A 21,016-nucleotide genomic window follows, 5' to 3' on the forward strand; every position below is an offset into this window, starting at 1 on the left:
CTGATGGCGGTGGAGCATGTGAAGCCTCCTGCCCTGCCAGGAGCGCACTGCTTCTAAGTGCCACGCACTCCTCACGGGGCAGGGGTAGGGCGGAGGAAACTGTGCACTCCTCCTGCCGCCAGGCCAATCAGGGAGCTTTCTTTGCTGATCCCTCCCATCTTCCACTCCTTATATGCTTTCTGCTTTTTCTTAATCACCTCCCTGAGATGCTTGCTCATCCAACTTGGTCTAAAACACCTACCTATACATTTTTTCCTCTTTCTTGGGATACAGGCTTCTGATAGCTTCTGCAACTTAACTTAAAATAATCCCAGGCCTCCTCCACTTTTAGGTCCATAAATTCTTTAGTCCAATTCACTTCCCTAACTAATTTCCTTAATTTATTAAAATTAGCTCTTTTGAAATAAAAAATCCTAGTCTCAGATTTATTTTTGTTTATCCTTCTATTTAGTTTGAACTGAATTAGCTCATGATCACTCGAGCCAAGGTTGTCCCCTACAACATTTCTTCTATGAGGTCCTTGCTACTCACCAAAACCAAATCTAAAATGGCTTCCCCCCTTGTTGGTTCAACAGCTACTTGATGAAGGAATTCATCAGCAATCACATCTAGGAAAATCTGAGCCCTATTATTATTACCAGTATTTGTTTCCAGTCTATATCTGGAAAGTTGAATTCTCCAATGATTACACAGTTTCCGTTAGTATTTACTTCTTTAAAAACATTAAAGAGGTCTCTATCCATATCTAAATTAGATCCTGGTGGTCTATAGCACACCCCAAGCACTATCCCAGGGGAGGATCTAATAGTTTTCTTCCCAAATGTAATTTTTGCTCAGACAGACTGTCTTCTCCATTTCTTCACTTTTTAATTCTTTGCAATCTACCTCATCATTGATATACAATGCGACTCCACCATCTTTACCTTTATTTCTGTCTTTCCTAAACAACACATACCCTTCAATACCTGTACTCCAGTCATACCTAGTATTCCACCATGTTTCTGTTATTCCTATAATATCTGGTTTCACTTCCTGGACCAGTAGCTCTAGTTCCTCCATTTTGTTACCTAGGCTCCTCGCATTGGTGTACAAACATCTTAATTTTTGCTGTTTCACCTCACTCACATTCTTTACCCCATTTGGCATGGACATTGTACCTCCAATATAACCTACTAGACTAGTATCCACTCTTCCCTTCCTTGTTATGTCTATTCTCCTACCCCCGGCTATATCCTTTCTTACTTCCTTTTCCTCCCTCTCAATGCTAAAATCCAGTGTAGAGATTACCTGGACATCTCCCAACCATCTCCCCCAGATTCCTGGTTTAAAGCTCTCTTAATCAGTTGTGCCAGCCTCCATCCTAGAAGTGTGTTTCCTTCCCTACTTAGGTGAAGTCCATCCCGAGAGAACAGTCCTCTGTCCGTGAATGCCTCTCAGTGGCCATACATCCCAAAGCCCTCCTTATAGCACCTCTGCCTGAGCCAACTATTGAGCATCATAATCCTATTACACCTTTGTTGCCCTTCTCTAGGAACAGGCAGAATACCACTGAAAATCACCTGAGCCTCCATTTCCTTAAGCGTCCTCCCCAACCTGGCATAGTCTCCCTTGATTCGTTCCAGCGAGAATCTAGCCGTATCATTTGTTCCTACATGAAGGATGATCAATGGATTCTTTCCCGCTCCCTTTAGGATCCTCTTCAACTTTAGTTCCACATCCCGTATCTTAGCACCTGGCAGACAGCACACCCTTCTGTTCTCTGGATCAGCTCTGGTTACAGGCCTGTCTATTCTTCTCAATAAGGAGTCCCAAATCACATAGACCTGCCTTTTCCTGGTGACAGTGCGATTCTCTGGTCTATCCCTTGTTTCCTCTGGCTGCAAGTTCTTTCCATTCCTATCTTCCCTTGTAATCTTCTTCAACCCGTCCTGTATCCTCCTGGTGCTCATTATTGGTGTTGTCTCCATCGACTCTTCCCCTTTATGTATGGGACTCGCCACTCTTCTCTTCTTCCTTGCCTTTCCACCTTCAGTGGCCACCTGCTGTATCCCTTCTCCATTCTCCAACTCCGCATGCCTGTTCTTGAGCTCTATTTCTCCTTCACTGGCCCATCTTTTCCTCTGCCTGGTTCTCATAGTCACATGCTTCCACTGTCCATTTTCTTCGCTCAGCAGTCCCCCCTCAGAGGCCTTTGATCCTGCTTCAGTCTGCATGTCTAAACTTTTCCCTTCAGCCACCACATGCCTTTGCTCCATCATCTGCTCGAATCCCCTTCTAAACTTGACCAGAGTTTCCACCTGCATTTCTAATCCTCGGATCTTTTCTTCCATCAGTTCTGTTAGGCAACACTTCATACAAACAAAACTCCTTTCAGGTACCCCCTCCAGAATCATATACATATCACAGCTGCCATATCCACTCAGTCTCATTGTGTCCTCCACTGCTTGGGTTATGGCCACTGCTATCTCTGTGTTAAACAGCCTTCTCACCTAAATCCTGCTAGTCCGGCCAAAAGAAAAACAAACCAAAATACCTCCCTATGGCAAAAAAACCCAACCCTAAACGAGTCCCACAATCCAAACTCTCCTTACAAACTCCCCCTCAAACTCCGCTGTTTACAGCTCTGTTAGCTGGATCCTGCACCGCTGCTGCTCTCTGCATGCAGGCTGCCCCCAAGAGAGAGAACAACTGCAGCCCTCTCTCACCACAGCATCTTGGGACCATGTGAAAAGCGCCTGTCCTTGGCCACTGCAGCAGACACAGCTTGGGGAGGGGTGCATGTCCCCCAGCTGAGAGACAGACAGACAACACGAATAGACAAACTCTCTGAAATATATAGTAGATGGCTTTCCCTTTCTCCACCCGTGCCCCCTGCTTGCACAATAGGATTATAGCTATTCCAGGCCCCATCTCTGGCCTCTTTCAGTCATTCTGTAGTACAACAGCCAGCCCCCTCCTTTTCCATTTTATGAAAAACAATCAAATTTTTTCTGGCACAATCAACCCCTGATCTTGCTTTAATTTTGGATAAGAGGAAGCTGCCTACCAAATTTGGTGTCCTTCCTCTTACTGTTTAGGAGGAGTTCTTAAACAAATGGACTCACAGATGGTCTGACAGACAGATGAACATTTCTAAAATCTATAGTAAGATAAATAAATGTGGAAGCTCCAGCATGTCAGTGGGGACTGCAGGCTATTTACAGGGTGGGAGACCACCCTGCAGCCCTCCCCTTGGACACAGACTTCGCAATGAGGCTGCTCCTCACCTTGATAGAGCATATTGACTTGGCTTGCCCCAGAAACATCCTAGGGCAGCGATGGGCAACCTAAGATAGTAAGTGAACTGCATGAGTGGCCCTCAAGATTGTCATAACCAAGACATTTTCTGGGATAGGGTAGTTTTAACTGCACTTACCTAGAATTTGTGGGATGTGACAACTGAACCATAGCAGCGTTCTGACTGGATGCAGAGGGAGCACTGCGCTATCGCAGCCAGTGTTGTGTGCAATCAGCACGCATCTCACTTCACATGCCTTTGCTTTATGTGCATGTCACTTTAGTAATCTGGTAGGAAAAAAAACCTCTGCGGGCAAAAAACAGAGTAATTTGGCAACCCTGCACATGGGCTACGGTAAACAAAATGTCTCACAGGCCACACATATAGAACCCCACTAGACCACATGTGGCCCTCGGGCCACAGGTTGCCTACCACTGTGCTAGGGCCTAGCCGCCCCGTGTGGGCATGCAGGCTTAGCCCAGTAAGAGACAAGTGTGGAGGGGCTTCCTGTAGGGTGATCCAAGTAGATGGCGAGAAGATTCTGTGTGTGTGGGGGAGGGGGCAAATCTGGGTGCAGGTGGCTCGTGGAAGTCCAGGTGCAGAGGCACTTGGGACCATACAGGAGGGTCCAGGTGAAGGTGGTTGCGGCACACTAGGGGGAGGCTCTGGGAGCTGAGGAAATGGGGCTTGATGGGGTTGGAATGTAGCCGGGTGGGGCTTAGTGGTATGGAGTTCTAGGTGCAAGGGGTTCATGAGATTTGCACAGGTGAAAGGGGTGGATATTATTTGCTTGGGGGTTTGAATGTGGGGAATGTCCTAGATGCAGGGGGTTGGGATTCTGTGGGGAAATCGGGGAGCACGAGGTGGGGCTCAATGGGGTCTGAGTATAGGTGGATTCAAGTAGACGGGATTGGATTTGGCTTGGGAACTGGGTATGGGAGGGCCCAAATGTATGGGAGTTGAGCAGACAGGGGAACAGCTCCCCATACAGTGACCCCTCTCCCCACAGCTGAGGAGCAATGGGGCAGAGAATGGAGCTTCGGCAACAGAAGGAGTTTTCTGGGAGTGGGTCTGACTTGGCTCTGGATGCTCCTTATAGGAAAAGAGAAAGGGCAATCCTCCTGCACCCCCTGCCCAGCTGCAACTAGCCCAGCTGTCCCAGCCACTCCCCCCCCTCCCTGCAAGGCTTCTGAAGTGCCCAGAACAGTAATCGTGGCCCCGCCTCCCAGCTGGGACTCCCCACCTGGTAGCGCTCTGGGCACTTCAGAAGCCTCGCAGGGACGGGGGGGTGGGGGTGGTGGCTGGGACTCCCGGCTAGGCTTCTGAAGTGCCCAGAGCAGCGATCTCAGCCCCGCCTCCCAACTGGGATTCCCTCTGCCCCCGCCAGGTTTCTGCGCAATCACAGGCTCCTAGTGCCGATCATGGCCCTGCCTTCCAGCCACTCCCCCATCCCACGCTAGGCTTCCGTCCGGTGTGCAGCCGGAAAAATCAGAATACTGGACATTGCACATGTCCGGTATTCTCTGATTTTTTTTTTACCGGACAAAGAACGCAAATACTGGACGGTCCAGTAGAATACCGGACACCTGGCAACCCTAGGTGTCTGGTATAGACCCAGACAGTCCGTTATTTTCGCCTCCTGGCAGGGAAAAAAAAATCAGAAAATATCAAGCATTTCAGGTGTCCGGTATTTTCTGATTTTTTTTTTTTTACTAGACAGGAGGTGAAAGTACTGGACTGTCCAGGTCAGTACCGGATACCTGGCAACCCTACGCAGCACCTAAGTTGCTCTAAACAGCTCTGGAACTGGAGTAGAATATTGGGGAGCTGTACCTGGTTGTTGGTTCCCAGCTTATCCTTTTTTCCATCATCTCTTGGGACAGTTTGGGAGGAGACCAATATCACTTGTTAGAAGTTCCCCTAAAGTCAAGCAGAGCCAGGTCAGTGCCTGTCTTGTTTTTTCTGGGCTTCCACATCCTGGCAGGGAAGGAGGCAATGAAGCAGCAAGAGCTACTCTCATCCCTCCTCTGTAGTGCAGCACGAAGCTAGCACAGTGACTGAGGAACAGCTGCAGCAGGGAAGAGACAGCAGCTGCTCACAGCACTCCTGGCTCACATCAGAACTGCTCTGGGTAAAGTGGTAGGAGGCAGAGCCCCAATTCTCCTCTCTAGAGTAACAGGACTGAATCAAACACTTGTATTTAGTTACCACAGTGCATGGCAGAGTGAACACATATTTGATTAATTACTAAATATTACTTTTCTTTTTAACTTAATACCCTTTAAATGCCACAAATGACACCACTGGAGTTCCAGCTAAATTAGGGTGTTCCCAAATTGTGACCCATACTACAGCTGCAGGTGGCCAGCGTGGATTTGTCAGTCATATCACACTGGCTCCATCCAACGCCTCCTCTGCAGCTGTAAAAGTACATTACAAATAAATTCTATATTTTTCAACCACCTCTTTTCCATGCCTACAATTGCTGTAGTTGCTCCAGGATACCAAGGTATCTTAACTGTGTACAAGGTAATTTCTGTTTTAACATATAGTTCACACTATGAAAAAATGTGAGGGCCCCTAACCTGACCTGACCTATCTTGTAAGTAATACAATGGATGCTAAGTGCCACTATACTAATTAACTCTGAATGTATTTCCTTCATGCATTTATTAATACTAATCTGTAGTACTCTGTTGCACATTATAAATTAACAGTATGTTTTAATCCTGTCATTAGGAAAAAGCCTCCTCTAGTACTAAAACCCACTTTAATGATCATGCTTATTACCTTCTATTGAGACAGTTTGGAGCAAACAGGCTTGTAATCTATTTAGCTTCAGGAGCATGCCTCTTTCAGTCATGTGGGTCTGCTAATAGACCATTTATCAGGATGAAGGGTGCTCTCTGGAGAGAGCAGTCAGCAGGACAAGCCAAGCCTGAGTGACAGTCTGTCCAGAAGAGATTGACTTTAATGAAGCACAGAATAAACAGGAAGATTAAGAGGGTGCAAAAATCAGTGACAAGTTTTGGGTTGACCTCACTGTAGGAAATGGGTGTCTCACTATGTGGTGTAGATCTATCTTTGGATTATAAATGCCGTGTGCCTGTTTTGTTGTTAATAATCACCTACCATATAAATAAACATTAGAAGAGAAAACTTCCTCCATTATTTGCACACTTGAATGGCCACATGATTGTCACTCTGTACATTGTTTTAATCCCAGCAATACAAATATTTTTCATCCAAGTAATTCATTTTGTGAAGATGACGTTTGTGGATTTTTCAGGAAAAGTCTTTACATTCAGTAAGAAGTTGTTTCCCACTCATTCCTCTAAAATAATGAAACATCACAGTAACTATCTAGACAAAGTTAGCTATGAAGCTTGGCCTGGGTCTTCCCTGCCTGTGGTTGATATTGTAAAACTACTGTGCCTTGTCTCCACTAGAACTTTGTAGCACAATACCTAATGCATGTTAACCCATAGTAAAATAACATTTTTTTAATCTATAGCAGAGAATACTTAGAGAAGTGAAGCAATGAGCTCCAACACACCCCGCCAGCCACTTCTTTTGGCCATCTACCATACCCTTCCCCTTCCGCATTTTAACATCTGTCCATGTCCCACATCTATTCCTTCCTTTTTCTTCTCCCTTGTTAACTTTTGATACAACCTTGACCCTCTCTCCATCCTCACCCTCTCCACTTCCCACAACCATTCACGCCACCACCTTCACCTTTCTCATGCCACTATTCATAACCTCATTTCCATCACCTTCCTTCCCTTTTCCCCTTCTTCAGCTGTCTCTGAAACCCCCATTTTATCTTTAAAAATATCTGTCGTCCATGACCTCTTCATCTCACTCCATCCAGCTCGTCCCTCATCATTCTTCTTATACTGCCTCAGCAGCTGCCCTCTCCAAGAGAAGCCTTTCTCTTATATTCCCCGCTGTGATTCAAACAACAGTGGTGGAGTCAAGCATTGCCTCTCTCATTCCTGCCAATTCCAAGGTCTCCTCTCTAATCCTTCCCATCTCTTATTTATAAAGAACTACTTCCAACTCTTCTCGTCTCACCTCTCCCCTCCTCCTCAGCACTGAAGTCATCTACCATCCACCAAATTCCTCCCCATCAGCCTTCCTCTCTGATTTCAACTCCTGCTCACTTTGTCTCCCACAATCACTATCAGTGACTTCTTCCATGTTGATGACAAATCCAACCTCTTAGCTCCCTGTTTCCTGGCCCTCACCTCTTCATTTGACTAGCAGCCCTTGTTCCACTTTCCCACTCACCGCAAGGGTTGTTCACTTGACTTGATCGTTACCAACAACTGATCTCTCATCTCCGAGAGCATTCCCACTTCTTTGATTATTATTTGGCCTCCTTCAGCATTGCCTATTAGCCCCCCCATCTCATGCCCAGTCACTTGACCTATCCATATCTTCCAGCCATCAACATTTGTTATCTTTCTTCTTCTCTGTCCTGTCCTTTCTGTCCCTATCATTGCTTTCTTCCACAAACATGGTTATTGATGCTCAACATGTTTCATTCTCCTCTCCCCTTGACTTTTTTGCTCCTTTGCCCCATAACAAGGTCTGTCCTGCCTACTCCTAGCCCCAACTCATCCCCAATATTTGCTTTCTTGGTCCCTCATCTCATGCTAGAGGGGCTTTGGCAGAAATCGTATGACCAGGATTTCTCTATTACACATTTGTTCTTTCTTCCTCCGCTTCTGCCATCTTTCTACCTAAACAACTGTATTTCTTCAAACTTTTAAACTCCCGCCTGCAATTCCAGCTCCTTTGACTCACTCCTTAAACTCTTTCTCTTCTGCCTTGTTTCTCTCTTAGCACAGGATCTTGTAAATTTCTTCCCAGAGAGAACTGACAAAATACTTTGACACCTTGTCTAGCACCTCTGGTCACCTCTCTTTCTCCCTCATAATACATGTCAATTTTTAATCTGCTCTTCTCTTCTATCCCTTCCACTTGCCCAAATGACTTCATCCCATCTCCTGATCTCCCTGGTCTCTTCTATCAACCCCTCTTTTACTGTTTTCCTTAACTCTCACTCCTCTCTGGCTTTCCCCTCAAAAACAAACATGTTTTAGTCTCTCCCATCTTTAAAAAAAGCACAAAACGTTCTTGGCCCCACTTGCCTCTCTAATTATTTACCCTCCATCTCTAAAGTCAGTTCATTCTCTGCCTACAATTGCTTTCTGGAGTTGCTCTGTTCCAGGTTTATCCTAAATCCTCTCCTCACTGACTTCTATTCTTCTTATGCAATTGAAACAACTCTCATCAAAGTCTCTAACAACCTTTTCTTTGCCAAATCTCTGAGGCTATGTCTACACTGCAGGCTTCTTGTGCAAGAAGTTTTTTATGGAAGAGATCTTCTGCAAAAACTTCTTGCACAAGAGTGCATCCACACTACAAAAGCGCATGGAAAAAATGACGCACTTTTGCACAAGAGAGCATCCAGACTGCATGGACACTCTCTGGAAAGGAAACTCTGATTGTTATTTACAGGATGGCTACTAGGGCACCCTGTACTTTTTTCGATTGCCTCTTTTTGAGCAAAAAACCCCTGTTCTCTGTCCAGAGGAATACCTACACCGGAAAAACCCCTCCGTTCTTTCGTTTTACTTGTGCAAAAATGCGCTTGTGGATGCTCTATGAGTTTTTGCACAAAAATGGCAAAAGCTCTGTAGTGTAGACCTAGTCTGAGCCAGTATTTTATCCTAATCCTCCTTGACCCCTCAAGTCTTCTTTGACTGCACTGACCATGTTCTTGAAATCTTATCCTCTCTTTGCTTCTGTGACTCTGTCCTCTCCTGCCTCTGTAATCACTTCTTCAGAGTGACCTTTGGAGGATCCTCCTCATCCCTCTTCCAGCTTTCTGGGAGGATTCCTCAGGACTCTGTTTTTGGTTCTTTTCCTTTCTCTCTCTGCATCTGACCTTTGGATAATATCATTCACAAACACATATTGAACTACAATATCCATTCTGGTGATTCACAAACCTACTTATCTACTCCAGACGAGTCTCCTCCTGCCAAATTAAAAGCTCACCTTGGCTCTTGGACTGCTCCTCACAGATAGTTAGTCATTGATCTCAAGACCACTATAGCTAGAATAAAGCGACATATCTTTGCTCCTTGCTTTCTTGTTTCTCAAACATTTTGGACACCACCACATTCTTGCCTATGTCAGAGGCCAGTAACCTGAAGGCCAGCTTCTCTAGATCCTCACATCGAGGCTATATCTAAGTTTGAAGATTTGTCTGAATAACATCTCTAACATATGGCCTTTTCTCCATCCACACAGCTAAAACTCACATCTACACTCTCATTATCTCATGCCTTGAATACAATATCCTGTTCTCTAGCCTTGGCAAATGCAATCTTGCTCTGCCCAGACCCATTTAGAAAGCAGCAGCAAAGGTCATTTTCCTAGCCTGTCATTTTGACCTTGTCACTCCTTTCTTTGGATCCCTCCACTGGGCCCCTCTTCTCTAGTACATCAAATAGAAGTTACTTTTCTTCACAGCCTAGCCATATCTCTTCTATGCTGCCCAGACGTCAACTTCTGCCTATGATTAGGCCACAATGCCAGCCTCTATCACTCACTTATATTTTCAAACAAGCTCCTTTGTGCTTTCTCCCAGACAGCTTCTTGCATTTGGGGTTACTCCTGTAAATATCCATAAACTAACGCATTATCCCCGTTTAAACAAACCCTAAAACTCTCCTGTACCTTGATGCCAACCAATGAACCAGATAAAGCCCTGAACAAGAAAAAACTTAACAGTTGGGCTATTGGGATGCACTAGTCTGTCATGCTGACCAATACTGTATTATTGTTGCCTTGTTTTTCCACTGGTCTTTCTTTATCTATGTACGTTGTCTCTTGTCTTGTATTTATATTGCAAGTTCTTTGAGGTAGGAGCTGTCTTTGCACAGCGTCTAGGCACAATGTGGCCTTAATGTATAACTGGTGCTCACAGAAACTATGGCGAGGGGGCGAGGGGGGAGGAATTAGCAGGCAGGAATCATCAATAAAGAGTGGAATCTTTTTCATGTTCAAGTCTGAAAACCAGGGGCTTGTGTTGCAATTCTGCATTCTCAGCAGTGGATGGCACCAGAATTCAATCTGAGAGCAAATACTTCCAATTTCCTATGCATACCTTGTGATAACAGAGACAGTGCTTGAGCACATACAAGCAGATGTACTAAGATTTATTCTGTTTAATTCTGTACAAAATACATTAGGTAAAGGTCAGCATGTTCTTTGTTAAAGAAACCATCACCTAATTTTTCTATGTCTTAGGCCCAAATTATATTAAAACAATTACTTATTAATTCAAAGTGTGTGCCACAAAATGACAGACCCTTGATTTAAGACTCATTTTGATAGCTGCTTTAGATACAGATTTACATTTTGCACCACTGAGTCAGCATGCTATCAGTTGTTGCCATTAAGGCCCCAGTCTTGTCAGGACTGTGTGCAGAGAGCAAGGGTCCTCTCACATGGAACTCATTGCAGGGTCTGGGCTGCAGACAGAACATGGCAAGGCTGAGATCCTAGCAACTATTCATTAACCGTATTCTTGAATAAATGCAATGCCAGCTAACAACACTTTTAAAAATAATATTCCCCCAGTTAGACCTAATAAGGATCCTTCTTGCTTTATTTTTGTTCATTTCTTTGGGTTAAACACAAGACAATTGGCTAGCATAGGAACTGGTAAGTAAATATTCCTGAATTTTAACAGTCAGAATGTATTTGGGATCTTATGGCTTCTCAAATACAATGGTGTTGCTGTTTCTTTAATTTATATATAGGACATTTCATGTAAGAAATAATACCCTCACTAGCAATAGTATTTCTAATGCAGATTTATAGCTTAAAGTAGGAAGAAGGAGGATATTTCATATAATTCAACAGTAACCGTATCAAATATTTAGACAATTAAAAACTGTATAAGGCCTAAAATATTGTGAAATATTGTGAACTGTTAATGAAAACCATATTGCTTAAACTGAAAAAACTGTTTTTCAGTCACTATGTATTACTAGAACTATCATTACAATTGTAATTTATTATGGGGACGAGCCTGGAAAATATTATGCTGAGGTCCCCGGATTATGTCTTGGAACCAGAGGCTGGCTCAGCATTTTGGTTTTGGTTTTAAACTATGATATGCCTGGGGCAGGAAAAAGAAGTCCATTCATTTTTGAAGTTCCTAGAAAACAAACGCTGTTAAAAAAAAAAAGCACACAGATAAAGCTGAATTCTATAGGCCAGAATAATGATATTGGCTAACAGTTCTCAGTCAGTATCATTGTGGTCAGTACATTCCCAGAATCAAATGCAATCAAACTAACACATTAACAAGAGAATATAAAGGCTAAAAGATTTTGCAATGCCTAAAATACCAATGGAGCCATTGCCAAGAAGTTCTAGCTGGAATATGAAGGCTTAAGCTATATCTTACCTGTTTGGAAATCACTGTATAAGTAAGCAAAATACAGGACTATGTAGCACTTTAAAGACAGTTTATTAGATGATGAGCTTTCGTGGGCCAGACCCACTTCCTCAGATCAAATAGTGGAAGAAAATAGTCACAACCATATATACCAAAGGATACAATTAAAAATAAAAAAGAAAACATATGAAAAGGACAAATCAAATTTGTATATATCGGTATATATGGTTGTGACTATTTTCTTCCACTATTTGATCTGAGGAAGTGGGTCTGGCCCACAAAAGCTCATCATCTAATAAACCATCTTGTTAGTCTTTAAAATTTAATAGTCCTGTATTTTGCTTCAGCTACACCAGACTAACACGGCTACATTTCTATCACTGTATAAGTAATTTGTATAAGCTGTCCACTCATTCACTTGGGCTTCTTTACTTCTTTATATGACTCACTGACAGATAGTAATGAAGGTATTAACTACTGTTTTACTTTGCTTTTTACATTTTTACATACTTTTTTATTTAAAAATGTTTTGAAGCATCTGAACAAGACAGCATATTTTTTATGTTTGGTGTCCAAGTAACTTCTTTATACAAGTATGTAGCTGGAAGACAGCAAAGTCTTTGACTGTTAGATACTGTACATTCACTGTTATTGCTTTTAAGGTATAGCAGAAAAAGGCTTTGAAAAAGTCACATGCAATTTTTCTCATAACAAAATGCCCATTTGATAAGCTTACAGAATTTCAGGCCTGTATATAATAATCAATGCAAAATTAAAACACATTCAAAATTTATCTGCAGTTCTGCAGGTTTTCACATTCAGTACATTATACGATCTTGTCACATCAATGAAACTGGTGTTGAAATTCAGCAAGTGTTTTGCTCTATTCGGATTTTCATGGAAATGCTGAGACAGCTTTTCTTTGTGTCTTTTGAGTTTTGAACTGAGATTGGTGACATGGCAGGAGCAGAGAAGGTGCTAGATTAGGACTTGGGAAAGGGGCTCAGTTCCCTATTCTACTATGGATTTTTGTGCCTTATTACATTATTTGTATTGCAGTACTACGTGGAGTCTGTTAGAAGAAAAACTGCCCACCCAGTAAAAATATTTGGCCAGGCCGCTCTTGCTATAATGGGCTGTAGTACTCCTTGGGAGAAACCGGCCGCACCCTTCCTGCATACCATTGCCTTTAGAAAAAGAGAAGGTGTGAAAAGGGGAAAATAGCCTTAGACTCTCCCACCCGTCACCTTGGCGTGAGAACTGCAGGGCTTATCTGGTCGCATGAAACCTGCAGAGTTTCGGCCCAACCCCTGGGACACAGACCCCCACTTGGTGACTGTTGGGCCGTATATGGTAATATGCAAGCGTGGGAAAATGATGTGCAGACTTGGGGATAAATACCCATCGCACAGTTCGCTCGAGGAGGTCTTCACAACACACATACCACTGTGCGTGTACCCTCCCATATACTTCAAAGTGCTGCCGGCCTGATCAATTGACCAGCCACCTCCCTCGACTCTCGGGCGTAACCAAGGCCTTCGCAACCAAACCGATATCTTTGAAATGGTGTGTGTGCTGTGTAAGTATGTATGATTTGATTTTCTTTGTTGTATAAGCTTAGTGTTGTAGTTGTTTTTGGCAGTACATAGAGTTTGTAGTTATCACTGTTATTTAATTAGTGTAGCTGGATATCTTTAGAATAGAGACTATTCCCCTTGCCATTCCCTTACTTATATTTCTGACACATTTAACTAGAAATCGTAGAATAAATATAATAAATACTGTAAATTCATTATTAACACGGTCTATTAAAAATCTTAGAATAAATACTATACATTCATCACTGTCATAAATAAATACCTTTTATTTACTAAAACGGTCTACCTGGTTCTGTCCTCCTCCTCCCCCGGGTATGCATCATCGGACCTGTGGTTCTCACGACAGAGCCCACATCATGAACCAGGTCACTTTTATGATAGGTATACAAAAATAGAAAAAAAAGATAGTAGAGTATTATCTGTAATAAATTCTTCTTTCTTCCACCCTTTTCCTGTTTCTCATATTTAGAACTGTCTCCTGTGCACAGAAGATACCCAGCACAGGTCTGTGTCAGGACCTGTCGATGCTGCTGTAGTAGAAACAACTAACAATAATGGTGGGAAGCAAATGGTTGAGGTCACATGCTATTTCTTCTGATCCTCTAATTGGTTGAGAGTGAGTATTCAAAGTGACAAAAAGGGATTTAACAACCAACCACCCAAACCATTTGCTTAGGCAGAGTAGCTGCATTTTGTGTCATCTTCTGCAATATATTTTTTCCTCCCTTTTTCCCCATTCTTCTAGGATGTTCCCAAAGTCTTATGTGGTGTTCTCTAGCCTCGGTCTCCTGGGGACAGCAGCAGCAAGCACAGCTCTACAGGAGAGGATAAGAACCATTGATTGTCCTGACCCACAGGTCATCATAGATGAGGTAGCCATGGCCCTGCTTACTAGCTTCCCTATTGATACTGGAGTGAAGGGTGAGCCTGCCATAAACCAAAAATATTGGATGGGAACATTAGGCACCTAGTTTTTCATTTAAGGCAAGTTTACAGCACTAGGTAGGGGGCCCACCAGACTTGATGGGACCCTGGGCAAGGTGGGGGGTGACTCCATGCTCCCCGAAGGGGTGGGGCCTTGGGTGGAAGAGGCAGGGCTAGGATATTTAAATCCCGGGCTTCATTTGCAACTTCGAATGCCTACATTAGCCTCCCTAGTTCGAACTAGGGGGCTAGTGTAGACATACCCTATGAGAGGAAATAAAATAATGCAATTCGTTGCTCTCCACTAGACTTTAACTTGACCAGCACAATATGTTTTCAAAGCGCATGTACAGAGTTGTCACCCATTTGGGTTTTACCCAAGTGCAGTCCAGTGTTTTACTTCTATGCCCAGGTGCACAGTTTTAGAAAGGAGACCTGGCAACCCTAAATGGTACTCAAATCAAAAGTCTGGTCACTGTGGAGCAGGGGGAGGCATTGCATCATTAACCCACACCATACCCTACCTAGTTGGGGGTCACCTCCTACTTGCATCACTAAAACTATCCAGTGAGTGACAGGGGAGAAAGGGTGCAGAGAAGTGAGTGATGGGGGTGGAGCCTTGGAGGAAGAGGGAGATAAGGGGGGGGGAGGGCGGGGTGAGGCATTAAGGGGAAGGGGAAGATGGGGTCCAGTTACCAGCAATTAGAAAGGTGGCAACTCTGCATGTGTATTTTTCCTAGATTAGACTTCTAGTTAGTATGTGTTTGCTAACCTCACATGCTAAATCCTAGTCTGCACAAGTCTCTGGTGGTGGACCATTTTACCTGGTTAGGACCTACAGGCAAGCATCAAAAATTTAATAGTTCCCCTCCTATTTCCCAGATTTACATGTTATTTTGCTGGAAACAGGGTGATGGTTAATTGAACGCTCTTTAGTGTAGTCTTGTTATAGCGTGGCTGGTTTTCTTTACACATTTACATGTGTTGTGGCTATGTTAATCCATGGGTCTGCCTGGCTTTTATTTAATTCCCTTCTTAGTACTCAAAGGCAGGGATAAGGAACAAAATAAATTATTATTTTTTATCCACAACGTATAATTTGATTTGACAGTGGGGTCCCTGCCCAGCTCTGTGTGTCCCACGGTCAATTTACTGTAATGGGACTCTTCAAATCTCCAAATTTGTTATTTATCAGGCAGACAAATTCACAGAACTCACGGACAGCAGTGACCACAGGGGATGCCGTACACAAGTCCTTTGAAGAAACAGTCACCAAAAAAGTCATGTCTTAACTCTTCTAATGTAAAAAACAAAGAGGGAAAAAGAAACCTTAAAAATGACTAAAAGCTTCTTCTTTTCCACAAAGGAACATCATACATGGCAGAAGAGACAATATGTTATTTTCTGTTCACCAGTTCGCAGTTATAAAGGAACAGAATGTTTTCTCAACCTTTTTAGGAAACAGTTCACAGGATTTACTAGACCATGCCAAGGAATGAGTCCAACTTATCTTTTGATGCAATATTTTACATTTTGCACTCCTGCTCAAGTTCCTGTGGAATAACAGATTGCCACTGATTAGAGTTAGGGGTTGGGTGAGCCTCCTCACTACTCAGACATATTTTTCATTCATTTATATAGGCAGGGAAGCTGGAGGACAAAGGAGAGGTAGGAAGGGTCTGCACACAAACACAAGCAGGCATTTGTTTTAAAGGAACAGTATTAATATATTTTAAGTGTTAGATGGCAATATAACCAATGGCAGTTTTGGCATGCCGTTTTTCCAGACTCACAGTTAAAAGTGCATTCTGCTCTTTTGGTATGTGCATGTGTTTTTATAGGAGATAATATAAAGTTAAACTAGTGGTATGGTGAGAAATGCACATTATATTTACGTGAGCAGAGGGAATAACAAAGAAAACAGATGAATCAAATTACAGGTGTCTGTGAGGAAGGGAATATGGATGCAAAGCTCCAGTCTGAGAATTTCAACATCTGTCAACATTAAAATACCCAAGTGGGAATTAGAAGACTAAAGCCTTTAACAAATCTTGCAGGTTACTGATGTTCGGCCTGTGATTCCACAGAGAACTGAAATTAATGGAGCGAGGCTTAAATTCATCTAACATGTTTAGGCTAATTTTGTCTTCTGGCAACTGTTTTCCTAATCTGACAGTTTTTGTTTTTTACTTTTAACAATACCTATACAAAACTCTTTTCTTAGAGAAAGGGTAAGATGTGTTGTTTTTAACCATGAATTGTTTTTCAAGAATATTGAAAACATCGTATGTGAATGCAAGGATGCAAGTACAGCTTCACACTGTTCCATGTAGCATACATGGGATTTACATTCAAAACTTTTTGAATAATTTATATAAACTGCTGTGTTCTTTACTTGTCATTAAGTATAGTATCTGCACGGGAGCAAGGCCCATTGACAAACACTGTGGGGCTTATTTACTTTACAAACACACGCCCCCTCCCAAAAAATGTGAAAGAAAAACCCTCCCCAAAAGAGTAATCCAGACCATTGGCTTATCCACAAAACCCTTCTTTGCAAGCTGTGAAGATGGCAGACTTTCCTCTGGACTCACCAGAAATGGGACAATGGCACTAACAGCACAGTCAGCTCACAGCATAACCTCTTTATGCTTTAAACACAGGCAAATCAAGCCACTCTAGAAGTGATGGGTGGCAGCCGTGCCTGAGTCTTATGCCTACTGCACAGCAAGCAGGAATTTAGAAGTGTGGAGTAAGATAAAATGTTAACTACTATAATGATCCTCCTTCAGGATTTTGTCTCCAAACTCTCTGCTTTCAAGTTCCTCTCCAATAGCAACTCCCACAGCTGCAGCAAGTCAGTAAAGCTGAAAAATTAGCAATACTAGTAATATAGGGATGCTATAAAAAGTAATCTGACCTTGTGACAGGGTTCGACTCTCCACTGCAGTGCCTTCTCCTGGCTGTTTTGGAGATTAGCTTTGTATGCCAGTGCATTGTCTTCCAGTGATGTCTGGCCACCATCACTTGTGCTCCAGAGATCCTTATCGCGCCCAAGATTGTGGTGTCCTCTATATGACAGAGCCCTCCAGTTGTGCCATGCTGTATTGCCCTCTTCTGGGGTACAGTACTGCAGTCTCTCAGTCCAGCCACTTCCTCAGTTGTGAATGGAGATGGGGGAACCTACTACTCTAGGTCTCAGTCTAGGGGCCCTGTAAATGATGCCACTTGCTATGTCCTAAGGATGTTAAGAACTAGTCAACTATCTGATAAGCAAATGCTCATTGGATAGTAGAGTCAACTAGTTGATTCCACCCCCCTTGCTGCCTCTATCAGACAGAGGCAGCAAAGTGGGAGGGGAAGAGAGGGTACTTCAAAGTGGCAGTGCCGCACGGAGCCCATACCCAGGCTCTGTGTGGCGCTGCCCCTTTGAAATGCTGCCTCGACATTTCAAAGCAGCACAGCAAGGAGCTGACCCCAGGCTCCATGCAGTACTGCCCCTTTGAAATACCGTGGTGGCATTTCAAGGAGGCAGCGCGGCACAGCTGAGCCCAGGATCAGCTGTGAGGCGCTGCCCCTTTGAAACGCTGCTGCAGTGTTTGCATGGAGCCTGGGGTCAGCTGGGGAGTCCTCAGTTAACCCTGGGCTCCATGTGGCATTTCAAAGTCCATTTGAAATGAATCCATTGCAGCACAGCATGGAGCCCAGGTCATCGGGGGACTCTTAAGTCCCCTGCTGAGCCCAGGCTCCATGAGGGCGCTTCCACTTTGAAATGCACAAGAGCCCCTGCTGGGGACTCTTGTGCATTTCAAAGCTGGTACCTGCATGCAGCCCGGAGTCAGCAGAATTTCCCACTGTGGGGGGCTCTTGTACATTTCAAAAGAGGAATGCGGAAGTCTATGGAAATTCCAATGACTACTCGACTAGTAAATTACTCACTATTTAACATCCTTACTGTGTCCCCTTCAACTTCTCTGTAGATCTCCCTGAACCACTTCCCCATGGCCCCAACTTCCTCTTTGCCCTTATCTCAGCATGCAGATCCCTGCAGCCCACCAGCAGCTGCCTTTAGATCCCTGGATCTCTGTCTGCAGCACTGCTCTATCGCAGGTGCTTGCTGCCTTCTGCCTGCAAGGCAGCCAGTCCCCCTCCCTCCTCAAGCTCTAGAAAGTGACTGAACCTGCTCTGCAACCATTTTTATATTGCCCATCCCTACCCTGATTTGCTGCTGCTCCTACAAACCCTTCTGTGATTGGCTGTCTTCTGTGCAGCCTCCCTAGGGCTCTACTAATCCCTGAGAGCCCAGTGTGGGACAATCACATCTGCCCTCCTCAGCCTATCCCATTTTATGTTATCTTCTCCTAGCCTGATTCACACACTTTTACTCATGTAAGTTGTTCCAGGGTCAGGCAGTCTTTAAAGGCCTCAGGTGAGCAGGGACCTTTCTTTCACTTTCTGCCTCTGACAACTGGAAGCCAACAAAGAGCACAGCCTGGCATCACTGCTTGGGTGAAGACTCATGAGAAGTTAAAAAAAAAATTCACCACATCCAGAAACCTTCCATATGCCATTAAATAGTTGCAAGCTCATTTCCATTATCCTTACTACTCAGTCCATAAGGTCGAGACGTTCCAATGCTCCCTCTATATTCACTGCATCCTCCACACAACCTCCATCCTCGCCCCAAGACACTATCATTCCTCTTCCACAAACCAGTTTGCAGAAGAAAGAGAAGTCCTGCAAACAAATGAAATTAAACAAACCAGATATTTACTACTAATCCAGTGTATTCCTCACATACCCACCATGGACAAACCCGTGATGAGAACAGCTGCATAGCCAGTTCTCAGAATGATGCTGATCCCTGCCACATCAGCGGTCAAGAAGCTATTCATTCATTATTAACAGCCTTACAAATGATGAAACACTCCCCTTTTTGCCTGTATCACACAGACCCAGTTAGAGGACACTGGGCATCGTGCTGACCCACATGTTCTGCCTCTAGACAATCTGGGCTGGAAACATCCCTTGTCCTTTCCCTGTCTTCAGCCCATTCATGCAACAGTAGCCACATATAGCACTAAAAGGAATCTAAGTTACCACTGGCCCTTCCAGGTTGGTAAGTGATGTGTCTTCTTCTAATGGAGATTGTTAATGACATTTTTGAAGAGAGGAACCTTAAAGCATGCACTGAAATAGCTCAGCCATTCCTTATGGTGACAAAACAACATCTTTTATAACCCCCTCCCCCCCTTCTTCAGAAAGCTTCGGTAGAAAAATCAGGGACACTGGCTATAGTAACAAGTAAAGAGAAGCTGCCAACTTTTTAAAAATCATTCACATAGCTTTGAATGTAAACTCCATTTGGCATATATTAATATAATGGAACTACTCACATGACGAAATGCCACTTGCTGAAGAAATGATCTATAGGATCAGGCCCTTTAATTTTATACTTCTTGAGCTAGAGCTTTGTCCATGTAGTACAATGTGTTTACTGTATAAGTAATAAATAAAAACTGTGTCCCAAGATATCTGTAGAATTTAGTTACCAATTTTAGCAGCAGCCTTTTTTAGCTAAGTAACTGCAGAGGTACCATGTATCTCTCAAAGGACACCAATGCCTTGATTATTACATGTACGAACTGAAAAAAACGTAGCATGTTTAATTTAGTGAACTGGGCCCACAGCACATTAGTTCTTGATCTGAATAATTGATTACTCTGGAGGGAACAATACTTGACACCTTTCATCACAGGATTCTTCACAACTGCAGTTCCGTATGGCTCATTTTCATTTGACATAGGCAGAGAACACCAAAAGAAATGGTGCGACAGACAAGTGTCACCTACGTGCCACTATGTAGGGTGAGCTGTGTTGCATTGTACAGTTTAGGGGAATACAAGAAGTGCAGGACCTCAACTGCTACAGTGAGATCTGAATTTCCAGACTTCTAAAGTTTCAGGTTATTAAGATGAGAAGTTTCGTTCAGCCTGTGGTAGGGGAGTCTGTGACGTAGTGGAGATTGTGTTCACTCTGTTCGCTTTGTTATGTTGTATGTGATTCCTACTATCCTGTACTGTTCCATTGTTACCCTGTGTGTGTGCCTCAGCTTCCATGGGCACTGCACCGATGCCTGGCTGAGGATGGGAATGTTGGGTGTGGCTCTCACTGAGGAGAAATTGCCTCATCTTAGCACATATACAACAGTAGCTCAGCCTCTTTTGGAACCTGAGGCGAGGTGGGGGAAGCAACCATGTGACCCCTTGCCCTGGAATCTGAACAAAGAAGTAGGCTGGGCTTCCTGGAGGGCTAGGACCAGTGTGAGAGTTAGTTTTTCAGCAGGTGTAGGGAGAAGGGAGTCTAGCTGGCTTGGAGGCCCCCCCATCCCCAAGATGGGTTGTACTGAATGCTCCTGGTTCCTGTAACAATGAGTCTGTGCTACGCTGTATCCCTGTGAACCAATAAGCCTTCTGATCTACTTGCTGTCTGAGTCTCACATCTGGTTGTGGATGGGGGTGCAGGGCCTGGTGACTCCCTCACACTCTGCAACAGAGCCACCTGTAACATTGGGATCCAGATCTGGATTTGAATTCCTATCTCCTGCAAATGCTGTGAATGTTCAGATCAGGGGGTTTGATTTGGTCTCATCTCTGATTATAAGGGATAAAACAGCATTAAAAACAACCTTTTCCCGGACAATCACATCAGAGTGCTTTACTTTACTGA

General features: G+C 43.7%; 1 protein-coding gene and 1 long non-coding RNA gene across 6 annotated transcripts in view; one reads left to right on the forward strand and one right to left on the reverse strand.

Moving 5' to 3' along the window:
• The window catches only part of LOC142818325 (uncharacterized), a 49,277-nt gene that overhangs the window by 23,307 nt on the left and 4,954 nt on the right, over positions 1–21,016 (forward strand). For 2 of the 5 annotated variants that reach the window (XR_012895792.1, XR_012895789.1), the window contains exons 2-4: positions 13,833–13,979; positions 14,109–14,235; positions 15,483–19,819. This is a non-coding gene — a long non-coding RNA (uncharacterized LOC142818325). Of the gene's footprint in view, positions 1–13,832; positions 13,980–14,108; positions 14,285–15,482; positions 19,820–21,016 lie in introns of those variants that run through there. The other 3 variants (XR_012895791.1, XR_012895793.1, XR_012895790.1) reach the window with 3 other exon arrangements.
• On the reverse strand, positions 920–11,315 carry LOC142818324 (uncharacterized). Its single transcript, XM_075897313.1, has 2 exons — positions 5,111–11,315; positions 920–3,583 (listed from the first exon to the last, which is right to left on the reverse strand). The coding sequence occupies exon 2, from the start codon at positions 2,427–2,429 to the stop codon at positions 1,434–1,436; it is 996 nt and encodes a 331-aa protein (XP_075753428.1). The 5' UTR covers positions 2,430–3,583; positions 5,111–11,315; the 3' UTR covers positions 920–1,433.

This window comes from Pelodiscus sinensis, chromosome 14 (assembly GCF_049634645.1).
Source record: "Pelodiscus sinensis isolate JC-2024 chromosome 14, ASM4963464v1, whole genome shotgun sequence".
NCBI lineage: Eukaryota > Metazoa > Chordata > Testudines > Trionychidae > Pelodiscus > Pelodiscus sinensis.